Genomic DNA, 19,010 nt, shown 5'->3' on the forward strand with positions numbered 1-19,010 from the left:
TTCACTGCATAAGTCAGCAGCATGAAACTGCAACCAAAAGAAAAGTTATAGCTCAGCCACTATCAGGATCAATAATCAATATCATGCTGCATATAAATAGAAAGAAGAAGCATTAGAAAGCAGCACACATGAGAAGCAGACACTGTGTAAGAGGGATCGAAGATGCCATCACCATCAGCAGCTTTCACATTTAGTCCCAGAGGACACATCATCATGATGAACATGTTCGCACAAGCAACTGATGTAGAAAACTCGTCACGGTCACAAAGTTGCCAACATCACGGGGCAGGAAATCTCTCACTCTGGTCGTTCTGGTGCATGTTTGAACCGGGGCGGCAGATAAGATAAGATAAGATAAGATAAGAAGGTGAAAGACAACGTTGCAGAACAGCGGCAGCGTGATTACTCCTCAACAAAGCCGTCCTGAAGAGACGGGGATGGACCGTAGCCAGGTGAGGGTTTAAGGCTGCTCAGTCAACAGCAGCAAGTGTTTGCAGCAGTTTGAAAGTCTTTGCAGATGAGCAGTGCAGCAGCAGCAGCAGCACTGCAGCTCAGTGTGGTGCAGTGGGGATGTATTGATCGGAGTATTGTGTTTGCTGGCGTTCGATTGCAGCAGCACAGGACAACTGATCTGCCTGCTACTGATGCTCACTCACAGGCGTTTCTATTTGTGGATCAAGTCAAATATGATCAAAAACTACCATTAAAGTTGCAGTTGGGAGAACAGGAAGTTGCTTTGTGTGCACTTTCTAATTGGCTGAACCGACGACACACTAATTTTATATGAGAGTCATTTAGTTTCATACAGACCGACAGTGTGAGTTACATTGGTGCATAACTAATATTGCTGATTACACAGCCCCCGGTCTTCTCTGGAAACTGATCCGGCTTCATGCAGGGAAAAGGGAGCAGACACTCACCACAAAGAGCTGTCACACTGCCAAGAGCCTTTTTTTATTCCCGTATTTATTATCTTTTTTTTTTCTCCCCCCCCACCTCCCTTTGGCTTTGATGAAAAGACATGCCAGGGCTGTTTGAGGGGCTTAGTGGAGACAGACAGCGTGGGTTTCATGTGTTGCTGTGTGTGTGTGTGTGTCTGAACTGCGGGTGTGACAGGTCACAGGTGTGAATGCACCGTCACAGACACCGGTCTCTCTGAACACTGTTTGGCCTGCAGAGTCTCACCGCCGCCGCCTGGCTCTGATCAGGGCGTCCCGGCAGAGACGCCACAGGATCACCCGAGGAAACAATGGCACCTCGATTTAGCAGCCAAGAGACCGCGCCAGGTTCATTTGTGAAAAGGAGACGGGGAAATAAAAAGCTTTTCATTTCTCAGTGGCAGGCAGCGCTTCATAAAGATGTGTGGCTAGTGATTTGTCTGCTGCAGCGTGGAAGAGAAAGAGCTACTTCTACAATGAATGACCCTCAGATCTGCTGCACAGAGATGGTTTTTTATTATTCTTTTTATTAACATCCTCCCTCCCTCTCCTGCTACATTGTCTGCCTCTCCTCAGGAGTATTGAAGGACTACCTACGAGAGCTGCCCTACCCTCTGATCACCAAGCATCTGTATGAAGCCGTGCTGGAGTCCATGGCGGTGAGGCCTCTGCGCATGGGAGCGTCGGGCTGCGAGAACGACCAGGCCGACTCGGAGCACACGGTCGGCCTGCTGGAGAACCTGCCGGACGTGGAGAGGGTGAGGACGATGAACTGACTCTCGTAGTAGTCGTAACAGAAAGGCAAACTGGTGAAAGGCAATAATTGTGGCGTAGATAATGATGGTTATGATGTCGAGATTACTATGTTTGATTTCTGTTACGCAGGTTCATACACTGGCTGATATTAGTGGTGGTGGCGCACTGACCACACGATGTTCTGTCCACATCTTTTCATTTAGGGATTTTTAGATTAATGATGAACCACACAAAGTGAAAAAAAAAAGAAATAAACAAACAGCGGTCTGAGAGCCCATAAGTGGAGTTTTAACCCCTCAGTCGCCAGGGTGTCTCATATATCCTTATTATATTGTACAAATATTTAAAGGATCTATTAAATATGTTTCTTTCAGAATAATGAGGCAGTGATTTTCTACTACTACAATTATATCTTAGTATTTCATGTACTGCAACTTATTTTACTGGCTGATACAAATGCTATTCTCAGTGTATCTACCATTTAAAAGGATAGTTCAACATTTTTGGAGTTGTTTTCGAGGTAAATTCACGCAAAACCGCTGATGCACGTTCCCGTCGGGGGCAGTTTTTACCTTGAAAACAACTCTGTCTCGTAACGTTCTGTTATTATCTCATAGCGTGGTGAATGTGCAGGTCACAACTTGGAGTTGTTGGATTGTGTATTTGATGAGTTTGATGAGGGAAACCAAGAAATCCCATTAGCCTCCGTAGTGTAGCTCTGAGCAGCTCGCGGCTCTGCTCCGCCGTTCTAAAAATAGCTTGCACCGACAATTAAAGGTAACAAGCCTATTCCTAAAACTATAGGGATTATGGCAATGGGCCAATTTGCCAAAATGTTGAACTATCCCTTTAACAGTGTCTGCTCAGCTAATTTATTGTTCCAGCTCTGTGAATATTCAGGCACTAATGACAATAAGTCGCAGCTGTAAGTGTCGGCGACAGTGAGAGACAAACAGAGAGAAACTCACTGTCAGCAAGAAATAAATGCTCCAGTCTTTGTTACACATGTCTAATGGATTTAAGGTCCTGCAGTGCAGAAAATAAAACTGTTTTCCTAATGAGAACCAGGACAAGTGTGTGCTCAGTTTTGCTGCAGAGTGATCCACGTGAGATCAGATAACTCCAGGAACATTTTTTCCTGCAGGAATCCCACTTGGAATAATCATTTAAAGGCTCCGCTGGTTAAAGTTTCCAAACAAAATGTCAGAATTTCCTTCCTTCGTAACGTTTTCTGACTGCAGCATGATGTTTCTGCTAATGCGATTATCATAGCTGTTACACTAAGACCTAATTGGAGCATTATCATGAACATTTTTGCCTTCTTTAGTAGCTCTTCTGCTGCCAGTGCAACTATAAATCACAATACTAACATCTCTTATGTTGTCTTTTGTGTGTGTGTGTGTGTGGATCAGATGACGCTGCGGAAGCTTCTGGACCACCTGAAGCTGGTGGCGTCCTACCAGGAGGTGAACAAGATGACGTGTCAGAACCTGGCGGTGTGTTTCGGCCCGGTGCTGCTGAGCCAGCGTCAGGAGGCGTCCTGCCACACCAACCGAGTCTTCATCGACTCCGAGGAGCTGGCCAGCGCTCTGCACTTCAAAAAGCACATCGAGGTCCTGCACTACCTGCTGCAGCTCTGGCCAGGTGAGCAATCAAAGTGTTTTATTTTGTTGCCATGGCCTGATAAAACATCTTTTTTGTTTTACAGTCAGGGTATACACGTCTGTGGTGTCGGGAACTGTCTAAAGCCCCAGGGGCTCGTACAGATCAGCAGCAGCTCTGTGGTTCAGCTCTACAAAGCGACTGTTGTGGGGATTGGGTTGTGCTTTGATCGTTGAGGTCATCCAACACTGGCACAAGTACAGCTGATAGCTATTGGCCACCATCTGTTGGCTCCCAGGAGATGAAAACCCTCCACAGAGTACTTCATGGTTGGCGGGCTGAGCCAATCAGAGCCAAAGCCACTAAAACCCTAATGTAAACCAAAGTTTCAAGGCGTGGCCCCGCTGCCTTTAAGATAAATCGGCAAAGCCAAGGACAGACACCCAGTACCAGCCTCGCTCAACAGCGCAGGTCATCTGTCTGCCTGCACAGCTGCTCCGTGCCAGCTGCAGCTGTCTGCTCAGTGTGAGACATGAAGGAATCCAGAGATTATTCAGGAGGGAGCTGAGAATGATGAGAGAGCAGCAGACGATGGAACATTTATATTGGTCACAGCAGTGAAGTTGAAATGTTTCTAAACTGTTGAGCTCGATTTTTTTTTTTTTAGGAATTTCTGTTCACCTCCTCTCTAATCAGTGCGTTAGAGCCTCAGCGGCGTGAGGAAATTAACCAAAATGTCACTTAATGTAGCTGTGTATGTTCTGCCTACGCACAGATTGAACAGATACTGCCATTTAAGAATCCATTAGTGCTCTCAGGACAAAATCCTGCGGTGCAGCTGTTGGCACTTTGCCTGTTCTAACCTCTTTGGGTTGTTAGCCTACCACTTTTTATAAACATCATCCAATTTTAAACATGCAGCCATCTCAAAGTCTCAGTCAGCTCTGTGTTTCCTCATTCAGGAGGTACAGAAAGAGAGACTGTTTTCTAAGTCCTGTAAAAAAAAAAAAAAAACCTGCTGATCGATGGATGTCGGACGGAGCACTGACACCGTGTTTGTGTCTGTCCCTCTGAGTTTAACTCCCACGTTGAACCGGTTCTGTGTAAACCGCTGCAGTGGAGCAACCTCCACCCTTACTGTGCATCAGAGAGAGAGAGAGACTGAATAAGTCAGCGTTTGTCAATCCTATAATTGCAGGTAGCTGAGTGGAAGCGCAAGTGGATTTTTTTTAAAAGCTCAACAGGGAAGTTGACACTGACATACTGTAGGAAGGTGGGAGGAAGTTTGCTGTTTGATCACATCATTTCATCATCAGTTCCTGTCTGCACCTGATGCTGATGCAGCTACTGCCTGTAACCACCTGTAATATTTATATTTATATTTTATATATATTTATTTATTTAAGGAGGACAATGCACATTAATGAACAAAATAAAATGTAAAGGTGCCAGTGTTAGCCAACAGCTAGTTTCCGACTGTAGTCCTCCTGGCAAGGTGTTAAAAGCCATTAAAATGAACACAAGGACGTAACAACATAATTCATAAAACAGGAAAAACACATACAACAAACACATGTATCCAACAGAAACCAACAGACAAAAAAACTACAAAGAGAGACAATTAACATGACACTACTATAAAAACAACAAAAAAGACTATTTATGGATGGATAAAATGGATGAAGATGCAACAATGCAAGACCAGAACAGGGTTTCTTGATGGAGTTGTGCTAGGAATCGGATGGGTTGAGAACGAAACCAAAATATAATAATAATATAATAATAACCTTGTCAGAGCTCTCGGTCCAGGTCATAGTCCAGGTTCAGGCCTTCTTGTTTACTCCGCCCGCTGACACCTCCAGTCTGTCCGCTATCCTCGCTCAGAGCATATAGCACGGCCTGGACTATAATTAAAGACATTCCAGGCTTAACCTTAGCCCTCAGCCCCTGAAGCTTCACCCTAACATTTCACAATCATTATGGGATATTTCCAGCCGCCTCTTCACGCCTCTCACGCACAATCGCACATACTTTGGCCTCCAAGGCATCAGGTCTCAAGTGTGCATGTCTTTGGACAAGCACTGACGGTGGGGTTGAGGGGGGCATCTCTGCATAAAATCACTGGCACTACTATTCCCAGGAAGTGTGAGAGAGCATGAGCATATGTGTGCTAAAAATGCTGAGGAGGTGTTGTTGTAGTTGAGTGTGAATTATGCAGCGTGCCAACTGTACGTGTGAGCAGATATTTACTGACAGGAAGAAGAGGAGTGTGTGTTTGTGGTGAGCGTGCCACTGCATTTGATTTGTATTAGGTTCTTATTGTTGTGCGGTAACGCTTTAAAAATCAAGCAGCATCACCACATTCAAAGCACAACCCACATAAAACCCACTCAGGTTTATTTTACAGACATTGCTCTTTGTTTAGCACCTTACCTCAACTGCATGCTTTCATTTTTCAGCACAAATTCAACCAGGAATATGACTCATCAGTAAAAAAAAATGTTGTTTTTGTTACTTTTCAAGCACTGCAGAGAAATGAAAGAAATAAATCTTCAATATATTCTATCTATTTGTAATAAATAGAATATATTATCGGTAATAATAGATTTGATCCCAGCATGATTTATGTGAAATGAAAGTCTATTTCCTGATGAATAGACTGAGGGGAAAATGAGCCCACACAGCACATTATTCCTATTGTAAGTCAAGGTGCAGTGTTTCTGTTTGCCTTCATTTTCTCTGCTGACAGCTAATAACTCCAACAATGGTGCCATCAGTGAATCATGTCTGAAATGAAATAACACGGTGCCTCTTAAAGGAGGAGGATAATTTCTGTTTTTTTAAGGGTGATAATTGCTCGAGTCTTTAACCTCAGGGGAGTTGCAAAGCGTGCAAACGCTGCACATAAATACTTGTATCAGCACCTGCCACTCCTGGTGAACTGAATTGGACTCGACGTGGATCATAACTCATCAGTATTTCTGATTATGAAGCATGTAAAATCTTTCCCCCCTCAGAGACATAATCAAACTCCTTTTTGTTTCATGCTGTTCCTCTTCTATGTGACTGAACACCCTAACTTCTTACACCTTTTTGTGTTTTTTTTGTTTTGTTTTGTTCCTGTCCAATCCAGTAAGGGAGAGCTAGAGGTGTCAACAAGTGTAGGTACACTGAGATAAAGAGAGACAGGTAAACTGGACTGTGCTGGTTGTGTTGGAGTGCTCACTGTTCCTTTCTGTAGCACAGTCAGACGATCATTTCGTAACGTCCAAACATAGTTTCAGTTTAGTTGATTTAATACAATACTGCTTTAGTCAACAGATGATAACAAACAGTACGAGGTTGGCACCAAAGTCACAGAGTGTGTTGGTGTGTTGGCTTCAGCATGGTTTTTGACTGTGAGCACGGCATGGCATGTTCATACAGTATCTGAATTATTTTTGGCTGGACCTGTTTGAGATATGAGGGTTCATGAACTTAACTGCAGACTTATTTTAGATTTCTGTGGCAAAAGAATCTGAAGTATTTTTTTTATAATGGTAGAGAATTAAACGTGTCAGGTTGGTTCTTGTTTCCGAGGCATGATTTCACCACGACGTTACCGACAGGGGTGTATGTAACACGTTAAAGCTTCATGTAATTTACAAAAAAAAAAAAGAGAGACTATTTTGTCACTTGCTGGTAAGCTTTGCCTCTGCAGATAGTTTCCGTTTTGTGCACGTTTTCAGATGTGTTGAGAATTTCATTTGTGAAATTCAAAGCACTGGAAACCTACGTTAAAAAGAAAATATCAAGGACAGACATTTCAAAAACCTGTGCAAACAAAACTTGAAAGCATCTGCATGGCTGGACACCACTGGGGTGAGAAAATATCATGGTTTTCCTCTGTAATTTGGGTGAACTAACCCTTTAAATGAATATTTGATCAATTTGGGAAATATCCTTTCAATAGATAAAAAAAAAATTAAAAAAAAGCGTTTCTGAGGAGCTAATGTTTGGCAAAAACAGCAAATAACCTTGTTTCCCGAAATAAGCCTGTGCATATTCTCATTTGTCCAGGTCATAGTATCTCAAAGGAGGTTAAATCGAAAGCAACTGGACTTAGTTATTTGTCTAGGAAGACGTTTCACCTCTCATCATCACCTCTCATCTGTACATGAACTGATGAAGCCTCTTGGATGAGAGGTGAAACGTCTTCCTAGACAAATAACTAAGTCCAGTTGCTTTCGATTTAACCTCCTTTGAGATGTTTCCCGAAATGTGAAACTATTCCTTTAAGGGTATTAGTTCAACTGGCCTTTATAATGCACATTTGATTAACTTAAATTAAATTAAAACTTGTCTTTTGTCTCTTGTCTCTCTGTTCCTCCAGTCATAGACCCACATAGACCCACAGACTCCCTCTCAGCCTCCTTGGCGCCGGCCTCGTCAGACTTCCTGGTGGTTCCTCCTCTGCGGCGGAGGAAGGAGCGCCCCCAGGTCCTGAACCTCAGCGAGGCGGAGATAGCGGGCGTCCTGCGGCCCAGACCGGGTCGCCTGGACAGCCCCAGCAACCGCTACGCCGGAGACTGGAGCCGCTGCGGCGAGAGCTACTTCCCCTCTGAAATGCTGCTGCTGCTGCCCCCCAGCAAAGAGGAGGCGGACTACGATGACGTTCCCTCGGAGGACACGGAGGCAGCAGCCGAGGAGGGGAAGTCTGATGACAACGCAGAGGAGGATAAAGCGCCGAAGGAGCAGTACGAACCCACCGAACAGGACCAACCTCCAAGAGAGGAGGTGGTGAAGGAGGAGGAGGAAGAGGAGACAGCAGAGGAGACAGAGGAGAAGGAGAAGCAGGGAGAGAATGATAGTTCGGGCACCGGGCAGCCGTTAGAAGAAGATGATGAGGGCGAGGAGGAGCAGGAGGAGGAGGAGGAGGAGGAAGAGGAGAGGGTGTGCGACCACATCCTGCCGCCGCGGCTGCCCAAAGAGCACACGTACCAGGCCTACATGAAGATCCAGGACATCAGCCCCGTGCTGAGCAACAGAGTGAACCTGAGGGACCTGCAGGAGAGCATCGACACTCTGATAGGAAACCTGGAGAGAGAGCTCAACAAGAACAAGCTCAACGTCGGATACTGACTCCTATACCACACTCACACACTCTCTCTCACACACACACACATACACATATATCACATCACACACTCTCACAGAGCCTGATGAGGTTTGGGGAAGATCTTTACCGATCAAAGGTGCTTCAGGATACAGCCACAGGGTTGCCGCGGAGATCTTTCGAGGTGACCATGGCAATGTGGCGTGCAGTGCTGCTGTAAAAAAAAAAAAAAAACGAAAAGGATGACGAAGATGAGAAGAAGAAATTGTAACGGGGCACTTCTGACGTTTGTACCTTACCCATAGACATTCCTAATGTTTTTATTTTCCCTTTTTATTTTGTTGACTGTCTTACTCCATGTCGTGTTGTTGGTTTGTTTGTTTCAGTCCAGTTCTGTGTTCCATGTTGTTATTGTTGCTTCTCTTCTTATTAGAAGAACCCATTGACCCCTCAGGGGTTTAAAAGGTGCCTTAATTGTGTGAAGGTGGTACGTCGAGATGAGAATCCACCCTGGAATAAAATGCATCTCCTCCTCTGATCTTGATACGGTGTAAGCATCGAAACAGGACGGCCTCTGTGAGTTTTTACACAAGAATAAGGCTCAACTCTGGGCACTATAAGGCTCTACTAATGCAGATTGAAGTTACTGATAGATTACATTTATCCACTCTTCTTTATCCTCCATTTTCATATTATAACATCCCAGTACTTCCAGAGTTTCCCCCCTCTTTCTTGGCAGAATGTGAGGCAGCATCTGGACGTGGGACATTTTCCACATCCTTTCAGTGGTAGGAAAAAATCTGGGATACATTAGAGCTTTCAATTAAGAAGTGGTTTCCAGCAAAAAAAGATGTAATTAAGTAATTAAATTAATATAAAAATGTGCAAAGATAACAAAACCATCCGGTGGGTCCGAGGCAGCCCCTCTGTCGTTTTTGGCTGCAGAAGAAATATGTTCCGATATTTTATTGAATCCCACTGATATTGACCAGAACATTTGTCTCTAGTGCTGAACGGGGGAAAAAAGTTTCCAGAGTTTCAAACTTCATCCAGTTTCTCTCTTGTAACTTTATCTTTTTTATTAAATTAGATCAATTTTGCCTTTTCTCCTTCAGCCATAGTAGATTTAACTGTTTCATAAGGTCATATTGAACTCCTGTTGATAAATATACTAAATCAACGGAGCGTTCCTTAAATGCAAACCAAGATTTTAGGAGGAATTTATTATTTCAAGGTGGATTTCCTTGTTTAAGGCAGCAGAGAGCTTTTCTATTGAGGTATGAAACACTAAATGTTGTACAACAATAATGCACTTATGAGGCAGGCAGTAGTGTAGATTGTCATTATAGATCATGCAGTAAAATAAATATTGTGGCTGTGGACCGCGACAGCCGCCACTGAAACCTCCTCTAAAATATAACTAGCCCATAAAAGACATATGGGGTTGAAATATATTTTACTTTGATCAATATTTTTCAATGTCTAGACACCCATCTACTGTTGAGATAAGGTGACTAACAGTTGTGTCTCTGTTTATCTCTGTTCACAAGTGTACAGTAAGAGATGTGTTTGATTTTAAGCAAGCAACAAAAAAGAGAGAAAACGCACGTTTCATATGGTATTCATGAGTTCAGTTTTAGGCTTGAAAGAAAAAGTTCAACATTTTGGAAAAAAATTGTATTCACTTTCATGCCCAAAGTGAGATGAGAAGATCAATATCACTCCCGTGTCTGTACGTTAAATATTAAGAAAAAGCCTGAAGACTGTTACCGTAACTTAGTTTAGCTTAGCATAAAGACAGGTATCAGAAACAGCTAAATATCATGTTCAGTTTATTCAAAATCCATAATTTTTACTTTAATAGTAAAAAGTGATTCAATAAATATATAATTTTTTATCAATTTTAATTTCAGTTTGCCAAGAAAGTAAAAATTTACACTCAATAACATATTATTATTGCAAGACACAAGAAGAGAACTTGTGGTTTTACAGGCTCTTTATTTAGCAACATTTGGCCTACAGACCGATATTCGATCTTCTCATTTAACTGTTCTCGACAAGAACCTGAATGTGCGTTGTTATCCCCACAACATCAAACTATATTGCTTTAAAATCCTTCTGCTTCTTCTCCCAGTTTCTGGTAAAAACCGTGAACTAGAAACAGCCCGAATGTGAAGCACAACTTTCATAGCAGCGATGGGAACTGTCAGCGCTGGGCTTCAGTTAGTGCGACTAAATAGCTAGCTGCCTAAATCGACAAAGGACGTTTTCAGCAATCCAGGGATTCAGAATGATCAGTATTTAACCTATATGTATGTGTATATAATTATATAAATGTATTCGGAGTATATTATTTTTACAGCTTCTGTTTCAATGGCGTATTTAAGTACTTCCGATGACCTCGTAGTGTTGACTTGTAGCAATAGTCGCTTTTCCTCCCTTCAAGCTACCTGTACACATCTTAATGTGCTGGACTAATGGTACAACTTTAGCTGTAAAATATATGATAAAATCGTGCTCTTGCAGAAAAAGTGATATTGTTATTTTTGTTATATTGTGTATATATTTGACATTGTTTTGTGTCTCTGGTGGACTAAGCTGTGTTCATGTGTTTTTTTTTTTTTTTTTAAGGTACTGAACGTTGCATGGTCAAAAGCTTTACTGACATAAACAAGGCTTCTTCTCATCTGCCTTTGTATTTGATATTTATGTGTAAAAAGAATATTTTGTTATGTATGCTGGTTTGTTCGTCACCTTGTACCTCCAATAGACAGATGTAATTGCATTGTTCAAGCTTTTTCTCCAGAGGACTCAGAGGCAGCCAGACAGACCCTGTTTGGTGCAACTTCTGACTCTCCAAGTATTTTCTCTATTGATTTATTTGGTCTGTTAAAACCAGAAAATTGTGAGAAAAAAACACAATTTGTAATGGTCATGGTTCTAAGAGGGCCTAATATTAGGCTACAAGCATGAATTTGTGAAAACGTGGATTGATATTACACAAACACTTGATTATCATTGAGTCAATATATCATTAAAAAAGTTTAGAATTTACAAAATAAGACAATTTCACTTTTCTCTCGCCATCCTGCATGATATCTCTTCATGATCCCACTGCTTCCTGGTGAAGCTGTGGCTGCTGCTGCTGCTGCTGCTGCTGTCAGCCCAAGCGGCTCTGGTGAAAAGCGACTTTCAGCGGGGTTCCTTTGAAACCATCTGTCTGCCCAGGCAACACAAAAACAACCAGGGCCTCATTTAAAGAAGTCAGTGTGGAGTGTCGACGGCCAGACTTTGATATCTTTCAGATCCTTAATCGAAATTTGAAGATTCTTTTTTTTTTCTTTTCAAAGATCTGAAAGCTGCCAAAACACATTTCAAAAAATCTAATTTGATTGAGATGTTTTTTAGTAGGAAGCCCTCAAAGGAAGCATTGAAGCTACAGTAGATGTCTTTTTTCTCTCTTCTTTTTTTGTGGTTTTTCATGATAAGAAGTCTAAATTCATCATGAAGCCTCTTTTAGGCAGCGCGGTTCTGTCAGATCATCTGTTGCTCAAGGATCCAGCCTTGGGGCTAGAGCCACAACATCCAATTTCATTATCAATGCATTCCTCTGTCGACAGCAAACACCTGCATTACTTTTTCTCTGTCTTGTCCTCTTTGTCCTTTGGAGAGAAAAAAGCCACGTGAAAAGCATCGCTAAACAAAACAGAAAATTGCTTTGTATTGATCCTGAGAAATGTATGGTCATAATAAAGTATATTATTTTACATTCACATGTAGCCTGTCTGTGTGTCTTTCTTCTTCTTTTTTTACCAGTGACAGGGACTTATTATGCTTGCTTTCCTGGATTAGCTTTGCACAACATGTTGCACAACAGATTTGTGGTTATGCACAGTTAATGTCTTCTCACTCCTACGCACATGAACAGGCCTGGAATACATTCATAAAAAACTTTGGTTGGACATTTTTAATGCATTATCTGCTAATCTGCATGCGGTTCAGCAGACATATCGCTGTTGGTGAAATGACTCAGTCCTGCAGCCGCATTTTCCCAAACAATCCCGAAGACTGTTTTTGTTTTATTGAAAACCATTGGGAACAGATTACCTTAACTTCAGGAAAATGGACCCTTTTCTTCTGTTTTTGTAGATTTGTCTCTTTGCTGTGGGAGCAATCGTAACCCAACCTCAGCAGAGTACAGATAAATAAGTCGGGGAATTGCCCTTGCTGGCTTGTGGGAATCTCCCAGAACAACTTTCAGCTTCAGGGACATTCCCAGGATGCAGCTGCATTTTGCCGTCCAGTAAAATCCACTGCTGCGCTGTGACTGTGGCTCCAAAAACCAACATTACCAGCAACATTTTGTGAGAATTACGCAATTAAACTTAACTTTGTGCACCACAGGTAGACTCCAAAGCAGTTAGCTGAAACAGTTAAACTGCATTTTTAATGTTATGAGCTCAGGATTGTGCCCAAGTGGCTGCTGCCTGCTGCAGCTGAGGTGATATACATCTCTGGCACTTAGCATGAGAAGTCAGAGCAGCCGCGGGCCTTTCAGCACTAAATGGTTTCAAGCCTTGTTTGATGTCACTACTGCAAGTTCATATCATCTTTTTAATGGCTCTCTTCACAGGTATGAGGAAGCTTTAGGGTACAGAATGTACACACTAAATTTACATGCACCCTGCAGCCATGTTTTATGTCGCCACTGAAGTAAAAAGAAGAAAATCTACCTGTCCTAAACTTCCATAAACATTCAGACTGGAATTTATGTGGAGACAGCGAAGTATTTCCTAGACAGTTTGAACATATCATTTCAAATATGGAGAAAAATGTTCCTGTCATACTCAGTTATTTAAGGTCTTCCACTCAACCAGTTAATATTTATTTCTTCCTTTTTGAATTCCGTCTTTAAACATCTGGAAAAAAGCTTCAGGTGCTGACTCGAAACGCAACAGGTCAGTTTTGTCTTTCGTCAAAAATGTATCCACGTTTGACTTGCAAAGTAGTTCCCTCAGTCCCAATGAAAGCAAGAGTGAAATCCCATATGAAGATGAGGTAGACATAATACCACGGAGCCTGTTTGGATAGTCAGGGTCGCCACTTGATATCGGGCTGTCTGACTGCGTGAACTCAACTGAACTTTTGTTCATTTCTAATTTGGGAGAGAGCAGAGATATGGGTCTCTTTAGGTAAACATCCTTGACAGCCACCTGCATGTGAAACCAGACCTTTTCTCCCCTTCTTCTTCTCCTCCTCCTCTGTTCCCTTAATCTCTGCTGACCTTTGAGTCAGTATCAGGGCCAAGCAGCCGAGCAGCCAACCACACAAACACACCGTCTTTGTTACTTTACTTTTTTTTTTGGTGTTGTGTAGTTTTAACCATGGCAGTAAAAGGCAGACTGATGCTTTGGCAATGTAACTGCTGAGTGATGACATAGCCTACATATATCATTGTGGAGAACAACAGCTGTTAAAATATCTGATGCATGATGATTTTGTTGAACAGGAAAAAGCAGCATTTATCAAAACCCGAAGGAAATAAGCACAGAAATCTGTGTTTCCCACGAAAAATGTCCAATTCAGGATGTGGAGAGTGTTTGTCCCCAGTTTCAGGTTTACCAAGTAGCAGGTGTGAGAAGCTAACACTAACAAATACACGTAGAAGATGAAGAAAAACAAACAGTTAATTTAAAAGTCAAAAGTATAAACAAGTGTTTGGCACATTGAAAATGAATAATGTGTGTAGCTTAACCTTTGTCTTGTGTTAGCTTTCTGCTACCATCTTAATTGGGTCAGGTTTGTCCCATGTTTTAAATCAGCTGTAAAATACACTAAAAACTTTTCATCCAATCTGTTTTCCTTCTTGGGCTTCCTTATCCATGAAAATATAGGTTTTAATATCTTTTGGTTTGGGCCCCTGGGCCTTTTTTTTGTCAGTATAACCCCTGACTTCAATTGAACCTTCCTATTGTCAGCTTTCTGCTACGATCTATGGTGTTCAGGTCAGTTTTGACGTAAGTCTTAAATCAGCTGTAAAACACACTAAAACAATGATGATTTATCATTCCATGTGTTTCTCATCTCTCGGTTACGTTGTTAGGCTTCCTTATCCATGAAAAGGTTGACTTTGCACTTATGATTTCAGTTTTAACTCTCATTATTGTTCTTATCGTAATAACCGGGTCAAAATTGACCCTAACACCACAAATGTCATAATTTTCACCAGAACATTTTAGAAATTTGTGAAACTTTTTTTAAAATTTTTTATTTTGTTTAAAAAGAGGTTCCTGACAAAGTTAAAAAGCCTTGATGCTATAAACATATTTATGTGGTACTTTTATGCATTTAAAACCTGAAAACGGGTCACCCGAACACAAGAGGAAGGCTAATGAACAACCGTGCAGGCCTGTTTACCACTAAAATTAGTTGATGAATGAGTCCATTGAAAACACCTACTGTCCTTGACCATCTTCCTCCTGATTGGTTGTTGCTGTTGCGAGGTAGAAGGTCTGTATGTTGTGCTGATATTGGAAAATTATCGATACCCCTCAAAATATGTTGGACATAAAGCAAGTAACACCCTTCATTGCTGTACAGTGTGTAGCCTATACCTGCACAGCTCTGCCTGACGTTGACCTGCAAAAATGCATTTTGTGCTCCATTGATCATTTTCTGCTGTTTCAGCTTAATAGGGAAAAAGTTAGTTGTTACTTGAGACGTACAGTATGTTTATTTACATTCAACCAAAACCACAATCCTGTGTTTGTCTCGTCTGCTCCGACCACCTCCACCTACAAACGTTTCCATTGGAATTCATAAATGGACGTTTTATATTTGTTTAGGAAAACTGTACGTCTGAACCTCATGAATGCAGCCAGCGATTATGTTTGCTGCCACAACATAATTGTGGTCCCAGTTTTTTCTTCCAGATGGACAACACTTTTGGTTTTTATACTAAGTTCCCTCTGTAGTATCTGTGTTATTGCCTGTGCTGGTCTGAAGAGGGTGAGGCTCCGGTGGAATAAGCCGGTGTTGTCACATATTTCAGAGCAGAGATCAGAGTTTGATTTAACATTTGATTGATGATGTTGGTGGGTTGTTTGCTTATGTTGGTAGGCCACTGTCAATCAAATTTAATCAAAACACAACCACACAGACCTGAAGCAGATTTGGCAGAGTTTTAAGTCCAAATTCGGTAAATAATAACTTACAATGCTTTGTCTTTTTTTGTTTTGTTACTAATGGAGACACAGCGTTTCTTCTTTCAACACATAATAACACTGTGGCAGGCTGTTTTATTAAATCACAACTACATGCATACGTTATAAATTATGAAGTCATATTCAGTGTTTTCAAGCTTTTAAAAACACATTTTTCACTGGAAGTTGGGTTGGTTAATGGTCTGCAGTGCACCACTCATTCACTCCTTATAAACATGGCAGAGCTAAGCCTGAGTAATTGCTGGGAACCTTTATGCAGTGACCCTGGGCACACATTCCATACATGCAGCGTCCTTCAGTGGGAAGGCTATTAAACACATTTTACCAAGGTCCAGGCCTTTCTGCTGTGTTTTTTGGGGGACTCTTTTGTTCCCCTTGCGGTCCAGCCCCTGTACTTGGCAGCTCATCTGAGAGCCTCGGGGCAGATCTCTTGACGCACTGCTGACAGATCAGCGTTGATGATGAGAGAACAGCCCGGAGGAAAGGAGTGGGGAAGGAGGGGAGGAGGAGGGGGGGAGAAGATGAGGATAGAGCGAGAGGTGAAAGTGAAGAATGGAGGGAAGGAGAACACAGAGGAGCGGCGCTTCAGATCCTCCAGGGGCCGGGCCTCACACAACGTAGGGCCCTCTCCTCTGTCCTCCCTGGCTCTTCCCTCCTCGACCTCCATTGCTCTGTCACTCAGGACTAGACTATTTCATTTTAATAAGGCTAATCCCTCCTAGAGGTAAGCTGCTCATCACCTCACTCCCTCCTGCTCCTCCAGAAGAGAGCAATCTCCTTTCAGCGTGAAGACAGGATGAGGGTGAAGGTTTGCTCCGCTTGATACGAGAGAAAAAATGTGAAAGGTGAGACTGAATAAAGTCCTTGACAGCAGCTGTGGTCGGGCTCAGCGAGAAGATTTGGGCCTCATTGGTTTGATAAACCTGCAGGTGGTAGCTATACACCTTCAGTCCTCCTGATTCAACCCCCATACGGTCTTCAACATCATACTCATAATAAGCGTGATGATATCTTTGCTCCCTGGAGAGGAAATGAACTGATACAGTATTTTACTGGAGCCTACACTATCGTCTGCCTCCTGTCAGGGGAGCATTATCCAGCTGTCAGCAGTAAATCTTAGTTTGCCTGCTGCTTGAGGTGATGCCTCCTTGGTGCACACTGTCTCGCTCCCTCGTCTCACCTAAGCTTGACATTTTGGAAAGAACACTTTTTCATTTTCCCCTGCGGAGTAAGATGAGACGACTGATACTGCTTAGGATAATCACGAAGCTGTAGGCTAGCAGTGAGTTAGCTTAGGTGCCAATTAAAAAAAAAAAATGTTATTTTATGTGGATTATTATAAAATATATTTGAAATCATATTGGACAGTTGGACAGTCTTGCCAGTAATCTGTGCCGCCCCAATCTGCCTCTAAAATAGCTTGTGGCTAGCATGTTGCCAGCCAACAATGTGAGTTGCTTTTGACAGGAATAAAAGGTCTGAATGTTGTAATTATTATTGCATTGATAAAATAAGAAAATATATTTAAAAAGTTTGTTGCTGTGTTTTGAAAGAAAGGGGTTTGAAAAAGAAGAATAGGTCAAGCTAGCATGCTCCTCAACAAAGCTAACACAAACTCTAGTTCCTATTAAAGTTTACAAAATAAAATGTTTCCTTAACAATTGCTTTAAGTACTATGAAAGAGTGTGGTGTTACAAGTAACACTAGTAATTAATTCCTGGATCCACATTACTGTCTGTAGGCTATATGTTTTGGTTCGTCTGCTTTTCTGCTTTTGTGACTAATGACAGTATTCATGTCAAAGAGGTTGATCCAAAGTTTCCATGGCCCATAAGAAAAGGCCTTAAGGGTTTTCCAGTGGGCTACACTCTGATAGACTGATAGTTGAGATGACAGATCCCACTCTGCATCCTGGTCTGGATTTTTGCCAAGATACCAAATGAAATATTTCTCAAAGTTCAGTGGTGATGGACTGAAATTTCATCACCTGAACCTGAATTCTTTTGATAAAAATATTGTGAATACTTTGTGACTTACAGTATAAGCTTCTTTTTGAAGTGGTTCAGACGGTGGAGCGTTAGTTGTTCATGATGACAGCCAGGAAGGAAGTCTCTGCTTAATAATTAACTGTAGAGAAGCTGAAAAAGAAACTGGGATCAAAAATCTGTATGAAAGTTTACTTTTGTTTTTTGCTTATTTTGGTCAAAATCATTTGTAGTAAATCTTTTTTGTGTGATAATATTTCGAGTGAGGTCTTTTTTCACCACTGAATATAATGTGGAAAAAAAGGAGTGAAAATGCTAATAATTCCACTCTCTATTACTGTGTTGTGATGTTGACTGTAATATCCTGGCAATAATTAAACAGATTCAATTTAATATGTCGAAATGTTGACTTTTTTGTGAAATAATAGGCACATTAGCATGCTAATATTAGCATTTATCTCAAAAATACAGCCAGCTGCTAGAATGACTCGATACTCTTAATCTTGTTGAACAGATAGTTTGTGACGACGACTGATGCAACAATCATTAAGTTAATTGTGATTATAAGAAATGTAAACACAAAAGCAAAAAGCTGCCATGTGCAATATGAATAATTGAGTCAACCACTTGTGTTGGAAGTTTGGTTGTATTTTCACAGACACAGACACACACACACATGTACCAGCACGCGCCCACACACACACACACACGCACGCACACACATACACACACATGCAGGCCGCTGTGGGCCTTGGGGAGGCTCTGGTAAAATGACAAGAATCCAAACTGTTGAGAGCTTTTAAATTAGAAAATGAAAAGGAGTCAAGAGGGAACATTCCTCAGCAGTGCCCTGGTCACCTGATCTCTTATGAGGTCAAGGGTCAACTAATGAAACCTACCACCAGCCTCTCGGAGGTTTTAAGCAGAAACAGCTTTACGGTTTACAGCGATGAAATGTAGCCTGTCGATTTAACTGGAGATAATTTTAGCAGAAAAGGACGCTAACAAATTCCTGTTGTGTTTATCTTTTTCACTAGAGGCTGATGTGCTCTGATAAAAAGACAACATGAAGTCTGATTTTCATGACTCAGTTTTCTTCTTGTTTTTTTTTTTTTTTTTTTTTATCTTTGCTGGGCATCAATCTGTCTCTGCTGCACGACCTGGCTGTGACACTGCATGTTTGTGTCAGCCGTCTGCAGCTGGGGTCCCATCCACTCAGTTGACTGTGCAGGGTGCCCCCATATTGGGAGATTTAGGCAGCAGACCCCCACTCCACCCCAGCCCACAGCTAACACCCTCCCCAGCAGGAGCAGCTAAGAGGCCAGCCAGAACAATACCAAGGCAATGGCTTAATTCGCCAGGCCAGATTTACAGCCCCTCCTGCCCAGCACCTGCTCACATTGTTTCCCTG

The 19,010-nt window shown here is 41.9% G+C and overlaps 1 protein-coding gene across 2 annotated transcripts in view; it reads left to right on the forward strand.

The window, feature by feature from the left end:
- Positions 1–9,824, forward strand: part of syde2 (synapse defective 1, Rho GTPase, homolog 2 (C. elegans)) — a 46,154-nt gene extending 36,330 nt beyond the window's left edge. For both annotated transcript variants that reach the window (XM_083970797.1, XM_083970796.1), the window contains exons 6-8: positions 1,515–1,696; positions 3,107–3,338; positions 7,669–9,824. In XM_083970797.1, coding sequence (XP_083826923.1) covers positions 1,515–1,696; positions 3,107–3,338; positions 7,669–8,417 — 1,163 coding nt within the window. In that variant the 3' untranslated portion in view covers positions 8,418–9,824. The remainder of the gene's footprint in view (positions 1–1,514; positions 1,697–3,106; positions 3,339–7,668) is intronic.
- Positions 9,825–19,010: the final 9,186 nt, after the last annotated feature.

Source organism: Trachurus trachurus (assembly GCF_905171665.1).
Source record: "Trachurus trachurus genome assembly, chromosome: 4".
NCBI lineage: Eukaryota > Metazoa > Chordata > Actinopteri > Carangiformes > Carangidae > Trachurus > Trachurus trachurus.